Source organism: Callithrix jacchus, chromosome 11 (genome assembly GCF_049354715.1).
Source record: "Callithrix jacchus isolate 240 chromosome 11, calJac240_pri, whole genome shotgun sequence".
Taxonomy (NCBI): Eukaryota; Metazoa; Chordata; class Mammalia; order Primates; family Cebidae; genus Callithrix; species Callithrix jacchus.
This window is the reverse complement of record NC_133512.1, coordinates 96,136,423-96,152,566: the sequence shown is the minus strand read 5'-3', so window position 1 is coordinate 96,152,566 and position 16,144 is coordinate 96,136,423. Positions and strand designations below refer to the sequence as shown.

Here is a 16,144-nt window from a genome sequence, read left to right as displayed (position 1 = left end):
AGTAGAAGGTCCAGCTAAGCTGTGCTCCGTCTTGACCCACAGAAATAGCCAGATAATAAGTGTGTGTTGTTTTAAGCCATTAAGTTTGTAGTAATTACATAGCAATAGAAAACTAACATTGAGATACTACTCTTCTGTCTGTGATACCAATTGTATTTGTTCTAGTTTGTCACTTGTCTTTTTACTTTTCTTTTGGAGTCTTTTAGTATCCAGTTTTTTGTCTTTATGTAATCTATTTTCTTTTCCTGTATTTTTTTCTGATTTTTTTTTTTAGCCCTGGCTAGAAAAATTTTGCCCATTCCCAGATAATAGAGGAATTTACTCATGTTCTCTTCTAGTACTTGTATGGAGTCATGTTTTATAATGAAATACCCAGTTCTTTTCATAAATGATGGGAAGAATATACTCTATTATGTAAACAGTTGTTCTGACATCATTTAGTTGAAAGTCATTCATTTCCTCTCAGGTTTGTGATGTTGTCTTTATTTGTACTAAGCTTATACTGGATTGATTTATAGTAAACTTATACTAGATTTCTAAATGTAATTGGGTCTTTTTTCTCATCTTTTCCCATTGCTGTGTCTGTCTGCGCGTGGGCCCCACGGTGCTGTTTGGCTAGAGAAGCCCTGGAACTGGCTTGTTCTGCTGTGGGGCTCACACCCCCCTAGTTCCTGCTCCCACGTTTGCCTGGCTGTTCCCTGCTTATTTATTCTTGTCCAAATGAACTTTATCATTAACTTGTTTAGCTCCAGAAAAAAAAAATCTGAAAGTATATTTAACATGATTGTGTAGCACTTACACTTTAACTTAGGGAGAACTGATGTATTTATTAGGATTGTGTCATTTTGTCCAAGAATATGGCATATACATCTTCATATTGGTTCAGGTCTTCCTTTGGGACCTTTTGGAGTTTCTCATTGTTTTCCTCATAAATACTTTAGACATTTACTGTCAAGTTTGTTCTTAGTATTTTGTTTGCCTTGATATTCATACATGAGATTTTTTTGCGGGGGAGTTAAGTCTTTGTCCTTTTTGACACCAGTGTTATGTTCATTTCATAAAACAAATTGGGAAGCTTTCCTTTAAAAAAATATTTGGCTTAGCAGCGTTAGATTTCCTCTAACACTCCTCTCTGTGCCTGGTGGTTTGTTTTTGTTGTTGTTTTTTTGTTTTTTTTCTTTAGTGTTTTTGCTTTTGAGGTGTTTTGGGGAGCTCTTTTATGATTTTCTTCAGGAATGGGGTCAATTTTAATAAGTTGTATTCTCTTTAAAAGTTACTCTCTTCCAGCCAGGTGTAGTGGTGCACACCTGTAGTCCCAGCTATTCAGGAGGCTGAGAAGAGGATGACTTGAGCCTGGAATGTGGAGTTTGAGTCTAGGCCGGGCAACAGAGGGAGACCCTGTCTCTAACAACAATAAAAAAGATTTATGTTTTCAAATTGATTTTGATAGAACTGTACAAAATCACCTCTTCTTTTTAAAATTTCTTCTCACAGTGTTTTCAGATTTGTTGTTAAGAAATGATGGGCTGAGGGGAAGACTTGGGACTTTTGCTGGCGTGTTGAGTACTTTGTTTCATACTGAAACTGATTAAACTGGTTAGCCATCTTTCTTGCCTCTCCTTCCCAATAAACATTTATTTCTCAGGATATGCTCTGCTCACATTATACTCTTCTCTAAGATTTCACATTGCACGGAATGTACACAGTGCCCTTCCACTTCTTCTGGAACAGAAATACACTTCAAAAATTATACAAACAAATATTTATTCATTGTTAATACTAAGCACTATGCTAAACATATGGGTCTGAGAAGATGGAAATGATCCCTGTCCTCAGGGGGCTTGTTTATGGTAGGTATAACAGTGCTTACCTACAGGCAAATTATCTGCTGGACTATCTTCGGTTCACACATCTGTAAAGGATGACTCTACTATCATTGACTGTCCTCCTCCAAAACCACATCTCATTTTCCAACTATGACATTTCATCTTTCTGGTTCTCTCTCATTGGTAACAACTCCAGTAATTATTTAGCCACACCAGGCCCTCTCATGCATTGGCCTACTCACATCTTTCATCCTGCCTCCTACTTACACCTCCTCACATCTCTCCTTGTGTGCCTTAAATCTGTGATTTGTCATTATAATAATCCCACTGCATATACCTTGCCCCATTCCTGTACTGTTGTACCTCCCTGGCAAAAACCCAACTCTCAGCTTCCAAGGCACCTATCCTTGAGCAGCTGCCAGACCATGACTGAAGAAAAACATAAAACCACAGTGACTTGTCTCACTTTAATAAATTCAGTTCACAACTGGTTAGTCTTTTATTCATTTAACTTTGAAAACATATTAGTTGATATCTAACTGCTGAAGTTTTGGCTCTATTAACTATTCAAGTTTATGATTGAAAGAATTTGTCCATTCGTTGTTTTGCATTAGTAACCTTAGGTATGTGTTTTGACTCTTGTTTCAAAGGCTTTGAGACTTGGATGTTAAAGGCATGGGTAACTGCCTTTAGAAGGGATAGCAAATAGTACGAAAAAAAGATTTTCTTGTATAGATGCTGGATTCATTGTTAGAGTAGATTAAAGTTTTAGCTTTTGATTTCTGTTTGGATGTTTTAGTGACTTTCCTTAAGCAGGTGAGAAATTTATTAATAATAGACATCTGATTTTTTTTGCATTTCCTTCTTTTTTTTTTTTTTGGAGACAGAGCTACTCTGTTGCCCAGGCTGGAGTGCAGTGGTAATGATCTTGGCTCACTGCAACCTCTGCCTCCCGAGTTCAAGCGATTCTCCTCCCTCAGCATCTGAGTAGCTGGGATTACAGGCGTGTGCCACCATACCCAGCTAATTTTTGTATTTTTTTTTAGTAGAGACAGGATTTCATCATGTTGGCCAGGCTGACCTTGAACTCCAGACCTCAGGAGATCCACCCTCCTTGACCTTCCAAAGTTCTGGGATTACAGGTCTGAGCCACCATACCCAGCCCTAACCTCTTGACCCGTCTTAAAACAGATAGTGACTTTGTTGCTTCTGAACACCATTATGCTTAATTGTATAAAAGAAATGATGGCATTTTATAAATTCATTTTATATGTTTTTAAATTTAGCATGATTTACTATGTAAAAAATACCCTCTAAAGAATGAAAATATGGTTGGAGAGAGTTGGCCAAATCCTGTTGGTGAGGTCTTTGAGCAGAAAACATTTATATTTTGCCCTTAGGTGCTGCCAGGTAGCCAACAGGGAACCTAAGAAAAGTAGTATCTCCGTTTTTGTTTGTTGTCAGTGAATTTGGTAAGATTAGTCTCCCTGTTTTTATCACAAAGACCATTATTTAAGTTTTGAAATTGGACAGTACATTCCTGAGTTGTTTCTTGTACCTTTTCCAAAAATAAACATGGCTGTTGTTCTGAGCTAGTTTTTATACTGTTGTTGAATAAGATGGTCTGACCTCTATGCATAGCATTAAGGTATTGCTTCGCCCAAATTAGATAGTAACAGATTTGTTGAGAAATTTGCAAGCATGTTGCTAACCATATTACAGTAATATTTCCATTTATTAACAAACATTTATTAAACTTGCTATATTCTGTGCACTAATTTAACCTCCAGTGATAGATAAAAGCTCTTGTACTATTGGAGCTTACTTCCTGGTATGGGAGAAATAAACAATCTTGAACTCCTGACCTCAGGTGATCCACCCACCTCAGCCTCCCAAAGTGCTGGGATTACAGGCGTGAGCCACCGTGCCTGGGGAAATAAACCATCAATAATAAAATCAGTGAATAAGTAACTATGTATATGTAAGAAGGTGATACATTCCATGGAATAAGGAAGATCAGGTTTAATATTTAGTGGCTGGGTTGAAGTTTTAAAAGTAGGGTAATCTTGGTAGGGCCTTACTGAGAAGATGATATTTGAGCAAAGATTTAATGGCAGTGAAAGAAGTCGAAATTACTTGGGAGAAAAAGTATTTTAGACAGAGTGAAGAGCCAGTGCATAGGCCCTAATGGGGTATAATTGAAATGTCTGACCCACAAGGAGACCGGTGTTTAGGATAAAATGGATGCAGAGAGAAGGTAGTGGGAGAAGTGATCAGACAGGTAATGCCAGATTACGTAGGGACTTGTAGGAACTTTGTAAGGAACAGATGGGTGGTCATGTCTACCACTGATATTATATATTAAGTCTAGATCTAATGACAAAAAATTAGTATTCGTTCAGTTTCTACTATATTCATCCTATAGATTCTTTTCAGGATTTTCTGTGGGCCATTCATTGTGCCAAGTGAAGGGAAAACAGTAAACAGGAAACCAAACAGCAAAACAAGCCAAGTCCTTGTGGAGACTATCTTGGTGTTTTGTGTCAGTCATTGTATCTGACACTTTACATATTTTACCTCGTGTAATTCTGAGTATTTCAAAGTATCCAGTGAGATAGACAATGTGGTTTGGAATACAGTTGATGAGAGTGAGGCTAAGAAAATCTGGTAATGTTTCCAACGTTGCATAACTGATACATGGCAGAATCAGATTAGAATTCAGTCTTGTCTTTTCATTATACCATTGATTCCCAGATGTGGCTGTGCATCAGAGCTGACTTGGAGGCTTGTTAAAGCTAAAGGTTCCTTAACCTTCCTTACCTCTGGGAATTCCCATTTAGCACAGTTGGTGGGGAGCCCTGGGAATCTGTATTTTTAATAAATACTCCTGGGATTTCTGTACTTCAAAACTACTGCCCTCCAGTATTATAGTTATGGTAGTGTCATACAGGTGATTATGGGAACCTTTGTCTTGCTTCTATTTTTAAAGAAAATGGGTTTATTGTTTCATTGTTTAGTATGATGTTTGCTACAGGATTTTTAGAGATGTTCTTTGTCAGGCAAGGATTTCCCTCTTTTTCCTAGTTTGTTAAGAATTGAGTGTTGAATTCTAATAAACTTTTTATCTCCATTTATCAAACCATGTGTTTTTTTTCTTTTAATTGATGAAGGTGGTAGATTATGGTAAGTTTTCAAATACTGGACCAACTTCAAGTACCTGAAGTAAATACAGCTTGTGCATGGTATATTCAGTTTTTAAAAACATGGTTTTTTTCAGGATTTTTTTTTTTTGAGACTGAGTTTCACTCTTGTTACCCAGACTGGAGTGCAATGGCGCGATCTTGACTCACCACAACCTCCGCCTTCTGGGTTCAAGCAATTCTCCTGCCTCAGCCTCCCGAGTAGCTGGGACTACAGGTGCGTACCACCATGCCCAGCTAATTTTTGTGTTTTTAGTAGAGAAGGGGTTTCACCTTGTTGACCAGGAATGGTCTTGATCTCTTGACCTCGTGATCCACCTGCCTCAGCCTCCCAAAGTGCTGGAATTATCGGCGTGAGCCACCGTGCCTGGCCAGGATATTTTTTTTTTTTTTTTTAAGATTTCTGTAATCTCTCTGAGATTGTCTTTAACATTCTTTCCTCAAACTGCCCTTATTTTGATATCAGGATGGTAACAGCCTCAGAAAGGGACATGGAGAATATTTCCTCATTTTCTGTTCTCTGAAGGCCAGTGCATCTGTCTAAAATCATCTGTTCCTCAGTATTGGTAGGACTCACTTTCAAAATCATCTAGAAATGTCTTTACAATAGTTTAACATTCAAAGGGACTATCGGGCATCCAGGTTCCTGATTTTCCAGAGCCAGTGTTGTGCATTTGTGTTTGTCTAGGAATTCGATCATTTCACCGGAATTTATAAACAGTACTCTTATTTTAAATCTGCATCTTTATTTATGCCCTCTTTCTTATTTTTGTGTTATTTGTACTTTTTCCTTTGTATGTTTTGCCAGTGCTTTTGTAAAATGGGTTTTTCCTGCCCACTCCACAGACAAGATCATACCCTGAAACCATAGCATTGCAGTCAAGAAAGTACTTAATCCATGTGAAGCTGGCCCATACAGGAGAACTGGGGTTATCACTCATATCCGTTTTCTTGGAGTTTAGTGTTTTTATGGACAGTTTGGTGGGCAGGGGACTAGGGAATGGGTTTGGCCAATTGGTTGGGGATGAAATCATAGGGGCGTGGAAAACAGTGTCTGTGCACTGAGTTCGCCTCTGGGACCAGTTGAGTCGTGAGTCACAAGCCTCGGTAGGATCAGTCTGAAAAATATCTCAAGAAAACAATCTTAGGTTCTGCAATAATGATGTCATCTATAAGAATAGTCGAAGTCACGAATTTCGTGATCTCTGGCCACATGACTCCTATTATAGAAACTACACCTACACATCAGTGGAGCTTAGGCCCTTCTGGTTCCTATTAGCATATTCTTGCTGACAAAGGTGGCTTTCAGCCGCTGATCAAGGAAAGGGGCTAGTTTTTGGAAGAGTCTGTTATCATCCTTCCTTCTAAGTTAAACTGGAAACTGAATTTCTCCCAAAGTTAGCTTGGCGTACACCCAGGAGTGACCAGGGACAGTTTGGAGGTCAGAAGCAAGATGGAGTCAGCTATGTCAGGTTCCTTTCACTGTCGTAATTTTGCAAAGGCAGTTTCACATTGTTGATTTTACTGAGCTTTTAAAGAACCATGTTTTGTTTTCTGTTGTCTTATCTTCATTTTCTATTAATTCCTGATACTGTTTTTATTATTCTTTTATGTTCCTTGGGTTTATTCAGTTATACTTTCTTAAATCATAGTTTGTGGTCATATTTTCTAAAACAAGCATCAAAAGCTATAAATTAGGCCATATCCTATGAGTTTTATAAAAGTTGTATTTTCCCTACTTAGTTCTGTAGAACTCTCTTTGATGTTCATTTGCACATTTTGTAACATTTCTGGTTACCTTGTTATCATTGGTTTTTAGTGTACTTGTCTTGGTCACAGCATGTGGCTCCTTGACCCCACTGGTTGCACTCCTCAAGAGCCTTTGCTGTTATTCCATGTGCCCCTGGGCACCTCTTCCCCAGATCGCTGCAGTACTCACTACTTCATTTAGTCTGCGTCTTGACACAAGTATCACGTTCTCAGGGAGGCCTTCCCTCTCCATTTTCCTGAAGCTTCACACACCTTCTCCTCCCTGTTGATCTTCCCTGCTTTATTTGTTCTCCTCAGCACTTGTCACTTTCTAATGTGTTATTTAACGCCACATTCCCAGCTGGATATAGAAGGAAGTAAAGCCATTATGGAGTGTATGTATAGCTGGGGCCGGAAATAGAATTAAATGGTAAGGAAAGTGCAGAGTGCCTGGGCTTTTCCTGTCATGAGGTGGAAGGATAGGGGTAGATGCAGCTGGAGAGTCAGGATTGTGGTCAGAGAGGGAGGTTTTTTGTGTGTTTTTTTTTTTTTTTTGAAATAGAATCTCGCTCTGTCACCCAGGCCAGAGTACAGTGGTGCGATCTCAGCTCACTGCAACCTCTGCCTCCTGGGTTCAAGCAATTCTGCTACCTCAGCCTCCACGTGGCTGGGATTGCAGGCATGCACCACTATGCTCAGCTAATTTTTTGTATTTTTAGTAGAGACAGGGTTTCACCATGTTGGCTAGGCTGGTCTCCAACTCCCGACCTCAGGTGATCTGCCCACCTCAGCCTCCCAAAGTGCTGGAATTATAGCCGTGAGTCACCATGCCCACCTGGAGGGAGAGGTTTTAACTGAGAAGTTAAGAGGTCATCACATCAGTCCTGGATGACAATGAAATTGAGAGTAGGGCAAAGTTTCTTATGTGGAATTTAGGTAAAGGTGACAGTAGGTGACAGCAGGAACACTAACCAAGACATCTGGAGGCAGGGTTGGTCATGGTCCAATATGATGGTGGGAATCGGGTTAAAGAAGAAGACAAGCGACATCAGTGTCCATCTTTCATAGTGGCTAGTGGAGCAGCCCTTGCTCTCTTCATGGTCTGTTATGGATGGTTCCCTTTTGTGAGGGCCAAGGAGCCCATGGTGGAAGCGGGAAGGCTGGGAATGCTTTGAGGAAAACCGCCTGTAAGCATGAATCTTGCTGTGCGAAGAAGGGGTTGGCTCCCTAGATGACTGGTGCACATGGATTCAGAGCAGCCTGTCTGATTACAGTCTTTAGGATCTCACGGCCTTTGGAAGAAGCAGTACTTTTGTTTTTGTTGTTTGTTTACTTGCTCTTTGCCTACCCCTAAGCAAATACTTTAGGGAGTTATAATGTCTGTTTCACCTAAGTGTCACTGCTCTGTACATTTTTGTTGCAATATTTTTATTATGAAGTTGCATGTTGCTTTTTTTTTTTTTTTTGGTCTTTTCATTTGCCCTGATGGGCTTCCTTGCTTAGAGAACAGCTGACATAGCAGTGCTTTCATTGGTGTTTGATTTTCCTTTGTATCATCATTTCCAGTATTACTGTTGATGGGAGTCTTTGGTTGGGTTTTTGTTTTGTTTTGGTATGTTAGTGTTGTTTTGGTTTTTTTACTTTTTAATTGACTTGTAGTGGAATAAATAGTCCTTGGTTGGCAGACAGTAAGAAACTGAACTGTTTGCTATCATCTAGGCTTACGGCATAACCTTGTACAAGAGAACCTGATTTTTACAGTCAGGCTTTACTCAGGCTGATTTGCTTTGTCCTGATCTTTGGGGACAATATCATTTTTAAGATTGTTTTATGCTGTAGAAATAAGTAACTTACAAGCAGTATCTGTGCCGCTTTCTTATGTATCTACATTGCTTATAGGGTTTCTCTGCCATAAGTCTGTTTAGTGAGATGATTTTATATGTGCATTGGGCTCCTTAGAAATAATTCCTTAGGAAATTGTGTTAGCATCTATGAATATCGGATATCAAAAAGCTTAGAAAAAATTGCCAGGTGCGGTGGCCTCACGCCTGTCATCCCAGCACTTTGGGAGGCCACGGTATGCAGATCACCTGAGATCAGGAGTTTGAGACCAGCCAGGCCAACATGGTGAAACCCTTTCTCTACTAAAAATACAAAAATTAGCGAGGCGTGGTGGCACATGCCTGTAATCCCGGCTACTTGGGAAGCTGAGGCAGGAGAATTGCTTCAACCCAGGAGGCATAGGTTGCAGTGAGCTGAGATTCCACCACTGTACTTCAGCCTGGGTGACAGAGTGAGACTGTGTCTCAAAAAGAAAAAAAAAAGGCTTAGGAAAAATTGCCGATTGCTGTTCAGTGCCACATTGAGTTCTTCTTGCCTTGTTTTATAGGTGAGGGAACATAATTTCTTGAACTGCTTATTTGAAAATAACTTAGATCTAGAGTGGACAGCGGCAGGCATAACCTTTGATTTGAAAGTAGAACTATTTTAAGTTTGCTTATATTTGCTTATTTATTTTTATTGTTTTGAGACGGAGTCTTGCTCTGTGGCTGGAGCGCAGTGGTGCAATCTTAGCTCACTCACAACCTGCTCCTCCTGGGTTCAAGAGATTCTCCAGCCTCCGCCTCCCAAGTAGCTGGGATTTCAGGCTCCCACCACCACCCTTAGCTAATTTTTATATTTTTTGTAGAGACAGGGTTTCACCATGTTGGCCACACTGGTCTCAAACTTCTGGCCTCAAATGATCCGCCCACCTTGGCCTCCCAGAGTGCTGGGATTACAACTGTGAGCCGCCACACTTGGCCACAGTTGCTTATTTTTAATAACAGATTTTAAGATCTTTGGGTTAAAAAAAGAATCTTGCAGTTGTATAGTTGGAAGGGACTTTAGGTGTCCTGTTACAATACATGTGGTACTTTCCTTGTGTTACTTTCCTTGTGAAAAGTTGTAACCTGATGAGAAAAATTAGCAAACTGAAAGCAGTCCAGAACAAAGGTGAAGAAGTGTCCATTAACATGGGCAAATGAGTAAGTCAGCTATTTTACTGCCATTGGTTCTCTGAGCATTAACCCACTGGCCTGAGGTTTTAATTGTTGGACCCTTTTTAAAAACTCAGTGCTATCCATATATCTTCTTGTATTTGAATGTCTGTTAACTGTATGCATAGTGACCCTTCTTGGTGGTTTAGAAAACAATGACTTTGTATTTGGTGGATGATTTAAAAGTGTACTGAAGTGTCTAACGTATTTATTCTTCTTTTTTAGGAAATTGAAAATGGCCCTTCAGCTATGCTAGGTCTATAATGGGAAGTGTCACAGTTCGATATTTCTGTTATGGGTGCCTTTTTACATCTGCGACCTGGACAGTTTTGCTTTTTGTTTATTTCAACTTCAGTGAAGTGACTCAGCCACTTAAGAATGTGCCCGTCAAGGGGTCTGGGCCCCATGGACCATCTCCAAAAAAATTCTATCCCCGTTTCACTCGAGGTCCAAGTCGAGTACTTGAGCCACAGTTCAAAGCAAACAAAATCGACGATGTGATAGACAGTCATATTGAAGAGCCAGAAGGCCACTTGAAATTCTCTTCTGAATTAGGTAAGCATATTTGGTATTTACCAGCAGCCATATCAGTGTATTTAATCACTGGAAGTTTGATTAATTAGATTAGTTAGGAGATTAGAAATGCGGCATCATTTTTTCCTACACTTAATGTTGTTTGTGAACTAGCAGAAGTTACACGGTTTCTGCAGACTTCAGTGGGGAGCTATATTCTGATTTATCCAGTTCTGACTTCAGTATTTTATGAGGACTTGGGAGAACAAACAAGGTCCAGAGAAGACAAAAGAAAAGAAAAAAGACTAGAAAGAAAATGAAACCTATGGGAGAAGGGGTTTGTTTTTTGTTTGTTTTTTTAAGAGAAAGGGTCTTGCCATATTGCCCAGGCTCTCCTCAAATTCTTGGGCTCAGGCTGTCCTCTCAGGTTACCTCTCAGCTACCCCTTGAGAGTAGCTGGGACTACAGGCGTGCACCACTGTGCCCAGCCCTGGGAGAAGGTTTTAATTGTTAGGATTAATATGGGAAAGAAATCGTTGAAAGTTTCCTTGACTGTATTTAACTTATTTTTAAGGTTACATTTAATTAATACAGAGCATAAAATACTGTTTAAAAATAAGCTGGGGTTATTTATATCTAATATGACTTTCACTTAAGAATTACTAAGGAGCTAGAAAATATATATATATATATATATATACACACACACACATATACACATATATAATATAGTTTATGACATCTTATATAAAAGAGAAAGCTTATTTTTTCTCCTAAAAAATCCTACTCTTTTCAACGTGGATGCAAGACTCTATCATGTATGCCTTTGAATACTGCAATTTTAGAGTCCTGATTTTGACAAATTTTATTTTTAGGGTAAGTGAGCAATTTTTGTTATCGTTAAAACTTAAAGAACTTTGATCTTATCACAAAACATCAAATAATAGGTAATTTAAGAGTGAAATAAAAGAGATTTTTGAGAGATTGAGAGAGCCTTAGAATATAAAGGAAATGTTAAAATCGAGTTTTCACTTGGTCATAGTTTCAAAGACAAAATCAGTTCTTAGGACGTAATGATTTTCTAATAAAGAAAGTCAAAATATATAAAATTTTATGAGGAAACAAGCTAATATCTCCTTCAGTGTTAATTTAAAAATATATTTAAATAGAGATGTGGTCTTGCCAACTTCAGTTTTCATAAAGTACAGTTTTCATAAATCTTTTTCAAATAGCCAGTGGACATTTTTAAAGCATTAATGGGAAAATATCTAGCCCTTTTATGTGTTTATAGTTACATTGGTAAAGCTTTTATGAAGAAGTAATACTGAGTTTACCATTTTGAGTAGACTTTTTATTTGCTTTTGAAAGAAGTAGTGAGAGAACTGTAGGTATTTGAATAACAAACTCTAGCTGCCTAACTGAAAAACTAAATTCCTTCTAGAATACCCTAAGGAATCCACAAAAAAAACATATTAGAGGTAAATGAATTTGGCAGTTGCAGGTACTAGATCAACAGGCAAAAAACCAATTGCATTTCTATATATTAGCAATGAGTGGCCTGAAAATGCAGTTAAGAGATAGTTTCATTTACAGTAGCATCAAAAGTAATCACACACTTAAGAATAAATTTAGCCAAGGAGCTACAAGATTTGTATGCTGAAAACAGTGAAACACTGCTGAAAGAAATCAAAGTAAACCTAAAAAGGTAGAAAGATATTCCAGTTTCATAGGATGGAATACTAAATAATGTTAAGATGTAAATATCACCCAAAGCAATCTATAGATTCAATGCAATCCTTATCAAAATGTCAGTGGTCTTTGTTGTAAAGATGGAAAAGTTTATTTTAAAATTAATATGGAATTACAAGAGGATCTGAATAGCCATAACAGTCTGGAAAAAGAGTTGGAAGACTCAAACTTACCAATTTAAAAAGTAAATGGGACTACATCAAAATAAAAACTTCTGTATATCAAATAACACATGAGAATGTGGGGAAAAAACGGCCAGGCACAGTGGCTCATGCATGTAATCCCAGCACTTTGGGAAGACGAGGTGGGTGGATCACCTGAGATCAGGAGTTTGAGACCAGCCTGACTAACATGGTGAAACCCTCTCTCTATTAAAATACAAAATGAGCCAAGTGTGGTGGCAAGCACCTGTAATTCCAGCTACTCAGGAGGCTGAGGCAGGAGAATCCCTTGAACCCGGGAGGTGGAGGTTAGTGAGTCAAGATCGCACCATCGCACTCTAGCCTCGGAGACAAGAGTGAGACTCCATCTCAAAAAAAAAAGAATGTGAAAAAAGACAAAAGACGACCCACAGAATGGGTGAAAATATTTGCAAATCATATTTCTAATAATGTATCCAGAGTATATAAAGAATACTTGTTTGCATTTTTATTTTATTTCATGTTATTTTGAGACAGGGGCTGGAGTGCAGTGGTGCAGTCACGGCTCACTGCACCTTCAACCTCCTGGGCTCTCAAGTGATCCTCCTGTCTCATCCTCTCAAGTAGCTGGTGTTACAGGGATATACCTGCACACCCAGCTAATTTTTTTGTATAGACAGGGTTTCACCATGTTGCCCAAGCTGGTCTCTAACTCCTAGGCTCAAGCCATTTACCTGCCTCAGCCTCCCAAAGTGCTGAGAATATAGGCATGAACCACTGTGCCTGGCTTAAACAATTCTTAAAACCCAACAATAAAAAGACAAATAGCTCAATTTTAAAATGAGCAAAGGATTTGACAGATATTTCTCCAAAGAAGATATACAGATGGCCAACAAGCAGATGAAAAGATGCTTAATATAATTAGTGGTTACAGAAATTCAAATCAAAACAGTGAGATAGCCATCTCACACCCACTAGGAGGGGTATAATAATACATTTAAGAAGGAGAGTAACACGCGATGGTGAGGATGCGGAGAAATTGGAACCCTCATACGTTGCTAGTGGGAAAGGAGAACAGTGCAGCCTCTGTAGACGTTTTGGCAGCTTCTCCGTAAGTTAAGCAAAGAATTACCATATGACCCAGCAGTACCACTCCGGGGTTTGTGCTTGAAAGAACTGCAGACAGGTGCTCAAAAACTGGTACTCAGTGTTCAGAGCAGCACAGTTCTCAATAGACAGAAGGTGGCAACACTCCAATATCCATCAACTGATGAAGGGATAAACGAAGTGTGGTTTGTCCATACGATGGAATATTATTCAGGCAGAGAAAGGAATGACATTATAATACATGCCACAACATGGATGAACCTGAAAACATGCTCGTGAAAGAAGCCAGACACAAAAGGTCACATATTGTAGGTTCCCTTTATGTGAAATGTCTAGAATAGGCAGGTCCATGGAGACAGAAGGCATATGAGCGGTTGCCAGGGACTGGGGAATGGGAGGAATGGCTGCTTTAATGGATATGGGCTTTTCTTCTGCAGTGTGGAAAATATTCTGCAACTAATCATGCTGGTTGCACAACATTGAGAATGTACTAAATGTTACTAATGCTACATTTTATGTTATGTGCATAATTATCATAGTTAAAATCCAAAATTTCTTTTTTTTTTTTGAGACGGAGTTTCGCTCTTGTTACCCAGGCTGGAGTGCGATGGCGTGATCTCGGCTCACCGCAACCTCCGCCTCCTGAGTTCAGGCAATTCTCCTGCCTCAGCCTCCTGAGTAGCTGAGATTACAGGCATGCGCCACCATGCCCAGCTAATTTTCTGTATCTTTAGTAGAGACGGAGCTTCACCATGTTGACCAGGATGGTCTCGATATCTTGACTTCGTGATCCACCTGCCTCGGCCTCCCAAAGTGCTGGGATTACAGGCGTGAGCCACCATGCCCGGTCAAAATCCAAAATTTCTTACATAAAAGACATTTGATATAGAAGGAATTAGTGTACATGATATAGTAGTAGTTAAAACTATGAAGATTTCTGAGTGGAGAATTTTCACTGAATAAGCAGGGGAAGGAACCTATGAAAAGGTACATTTAAGACAGATTATTGGCCAGGTGTGGGGCTCATACCTGTAATCCCAGCAGTTTGGGAGGCTGAGGCTGGCAGATCGCTTGAGCTTAGAAGTTTAAGAGCAGCCTGGGTGGTATTACCAAAAGTTTAAAAATTAGCTGAGTGTGGGGACACATGGCTGTAGTCCCAGCTACTCAGGAGGATTGCTTGGGTCCAGGAGGCAGAGGCTGCAGTGAGTCAAGATTGCAGCACTGCACTCCAACCTGGGCGACAGAGAAGACCCTGTCTCAAAAAAAAAAAACAAAAAACCAACAATAAAAATTTAAAACATTTTCTCATTTAATCTGAAATTAATTATAAAATTAATTGAAAAGGGTCCTCTGGCATGCTCATTTATTGAGGTTTGGCTACCATTTTATGTGAGCAGGGGAGTAAGAAAAGTAAGCTGAAACAATCTTCATATGGAGTCTTCTCATCAAGAGATCTATAATAGAAAATGCTTCTGTCAGTATTGAGCACAAGGTCATCCTCTGATACTTGTGGAATCAAGGTGTGTCTGTTGAGAATCTTCTTTGTGCAAGGCTCTGCTCTAGGTTCTAGGTATCCAGCAGTTTTAATTTTATTTCTTTTACGTTTTGGTCATCACCAAAGTCTCGTCTCTTATGGTTTCTCTCCTTGCATAAAATGCTAATAGAGATTTGTTTTGTGTTTAAAAGGCTGAACTGCCATTGAAACAGTTTCAGAGAGAATGTTTCCCAGAGTGGACTTGGGGGTACTAATTGTGTAAACACTGCATTCTATATCTCATCCCTTCACACCTGGATATTCATAAAATATTCACTATATTAAAGGAACAGAGCTGTACTACTACTTTTAAAAAGGGACTTTTATTTATTTATTTATTTAGAGAGTCTTGCTCTGTCACCCAGGCTGGAGTGCAGTGGTGCAGTCTTGGCTTCCTGCAACCTCTGCCTCCCAGGTTTAAGAAATTCTCCTGCCTCAGCCTCCCGAGTAGCTGGGACTGCAGGAATGCGCCACCATGCCCAGCTAGTTTTTTTTTTGTTTTTTGGTTTTTTTTTTTTAGTAGAGATGGGGTTTCACCATGTTGGCCAGGCTGATCCCAAACTCCTGACCTCAAGCAATCCACCTGCCTCAGCTTCCCATAGTGCTGGGATTACAGGCATGAGCGGTTATACCCTGCCTAATATTACACTGACTTGGATTAGACCTGTGGAGGAATTCCCTGACAATAAAACCAGAAACTGTGAAGCTTTTTTTTTTTTTTTTTTTTTTTTTGAGATGGAGTTTTGCCCTTGTTGCCCAGGCTGGAATGCAGTGGCATAATCTTGGCTCACCGCAACCTCCATGTCCCAGGTTCAAGTGATTCTCCTGCCTCAGCCTCCTGAGTAGCTGGGGTTTCGGGCTTGTGCCACTACACCTGGCTAATTTTGTATTTTTAGTAGAGATGGGGTTTCTCCATGTTGGTCAGGCTGGTCTCAATCTCCTGACCTCAGGTGATCTGCCCACCTCGGCCTCCCAAAATGCTGGGATTAGAGGTGTGAGCTGCCGTGCCTGGCCTTTTTTTTTTTTTTTTTGAAAGACAGGATCTGTCACCCAGGCTGGAGTACAGTGGCACAACTGTGGCTCACTGCAGCCTCGATGTCCTGTGCTCAAGCAAGCTTCCTGCCTCAGCTTCCTGAGTAGCCAAGTAATGAAGACTACAGGTGTGAGTCACCAGGCCTAGCTAATTTTTTTTTTTTTTTGTAGAGACAGGGTCTCACTGTGTTGCCCAGGCTGGGCTCAAGCAGTCCTCCTGCCCTGGCTTCCCAAAGTGCTAGGATTACAGGTGTAA

General features: G+C 39.7%; 1 protein-coding gene across 6 annotated transcripts in view; it reads left to right on the top strand.

Annotated features, from left to right (window-relative positions):
* The window catches only part of GALNT11 (polypeptide N-acetylgalactosaminyltransferase 11), a 74,244-nt gene that overhangs the window by 33,013 nt on the left and 25,087 nt on the right, over positions 1–16,144 (top strand). For 5 of the 6 annotated variants that reach the window (XM_078343421.1, XM_035254332.3, XM_078343423.1 and 2 more), the window contains one exon: positions 10,039–10,368. In XM_078343421.1, the coding sequence (XP_078199547.1) occupies positions 10,077–10,368 (292 nt within the window). In that variant the 5' untranslated portion in view covers positions 10,039–10,076. Of the gene's footprint in view, positions 1–5,145; positions 5,244–10,038; positions 10,369–16,144 lie in introns of all 6 variants that reach the window. The other variant, XM_078343425.1, reaches the window with a different exon arrangement.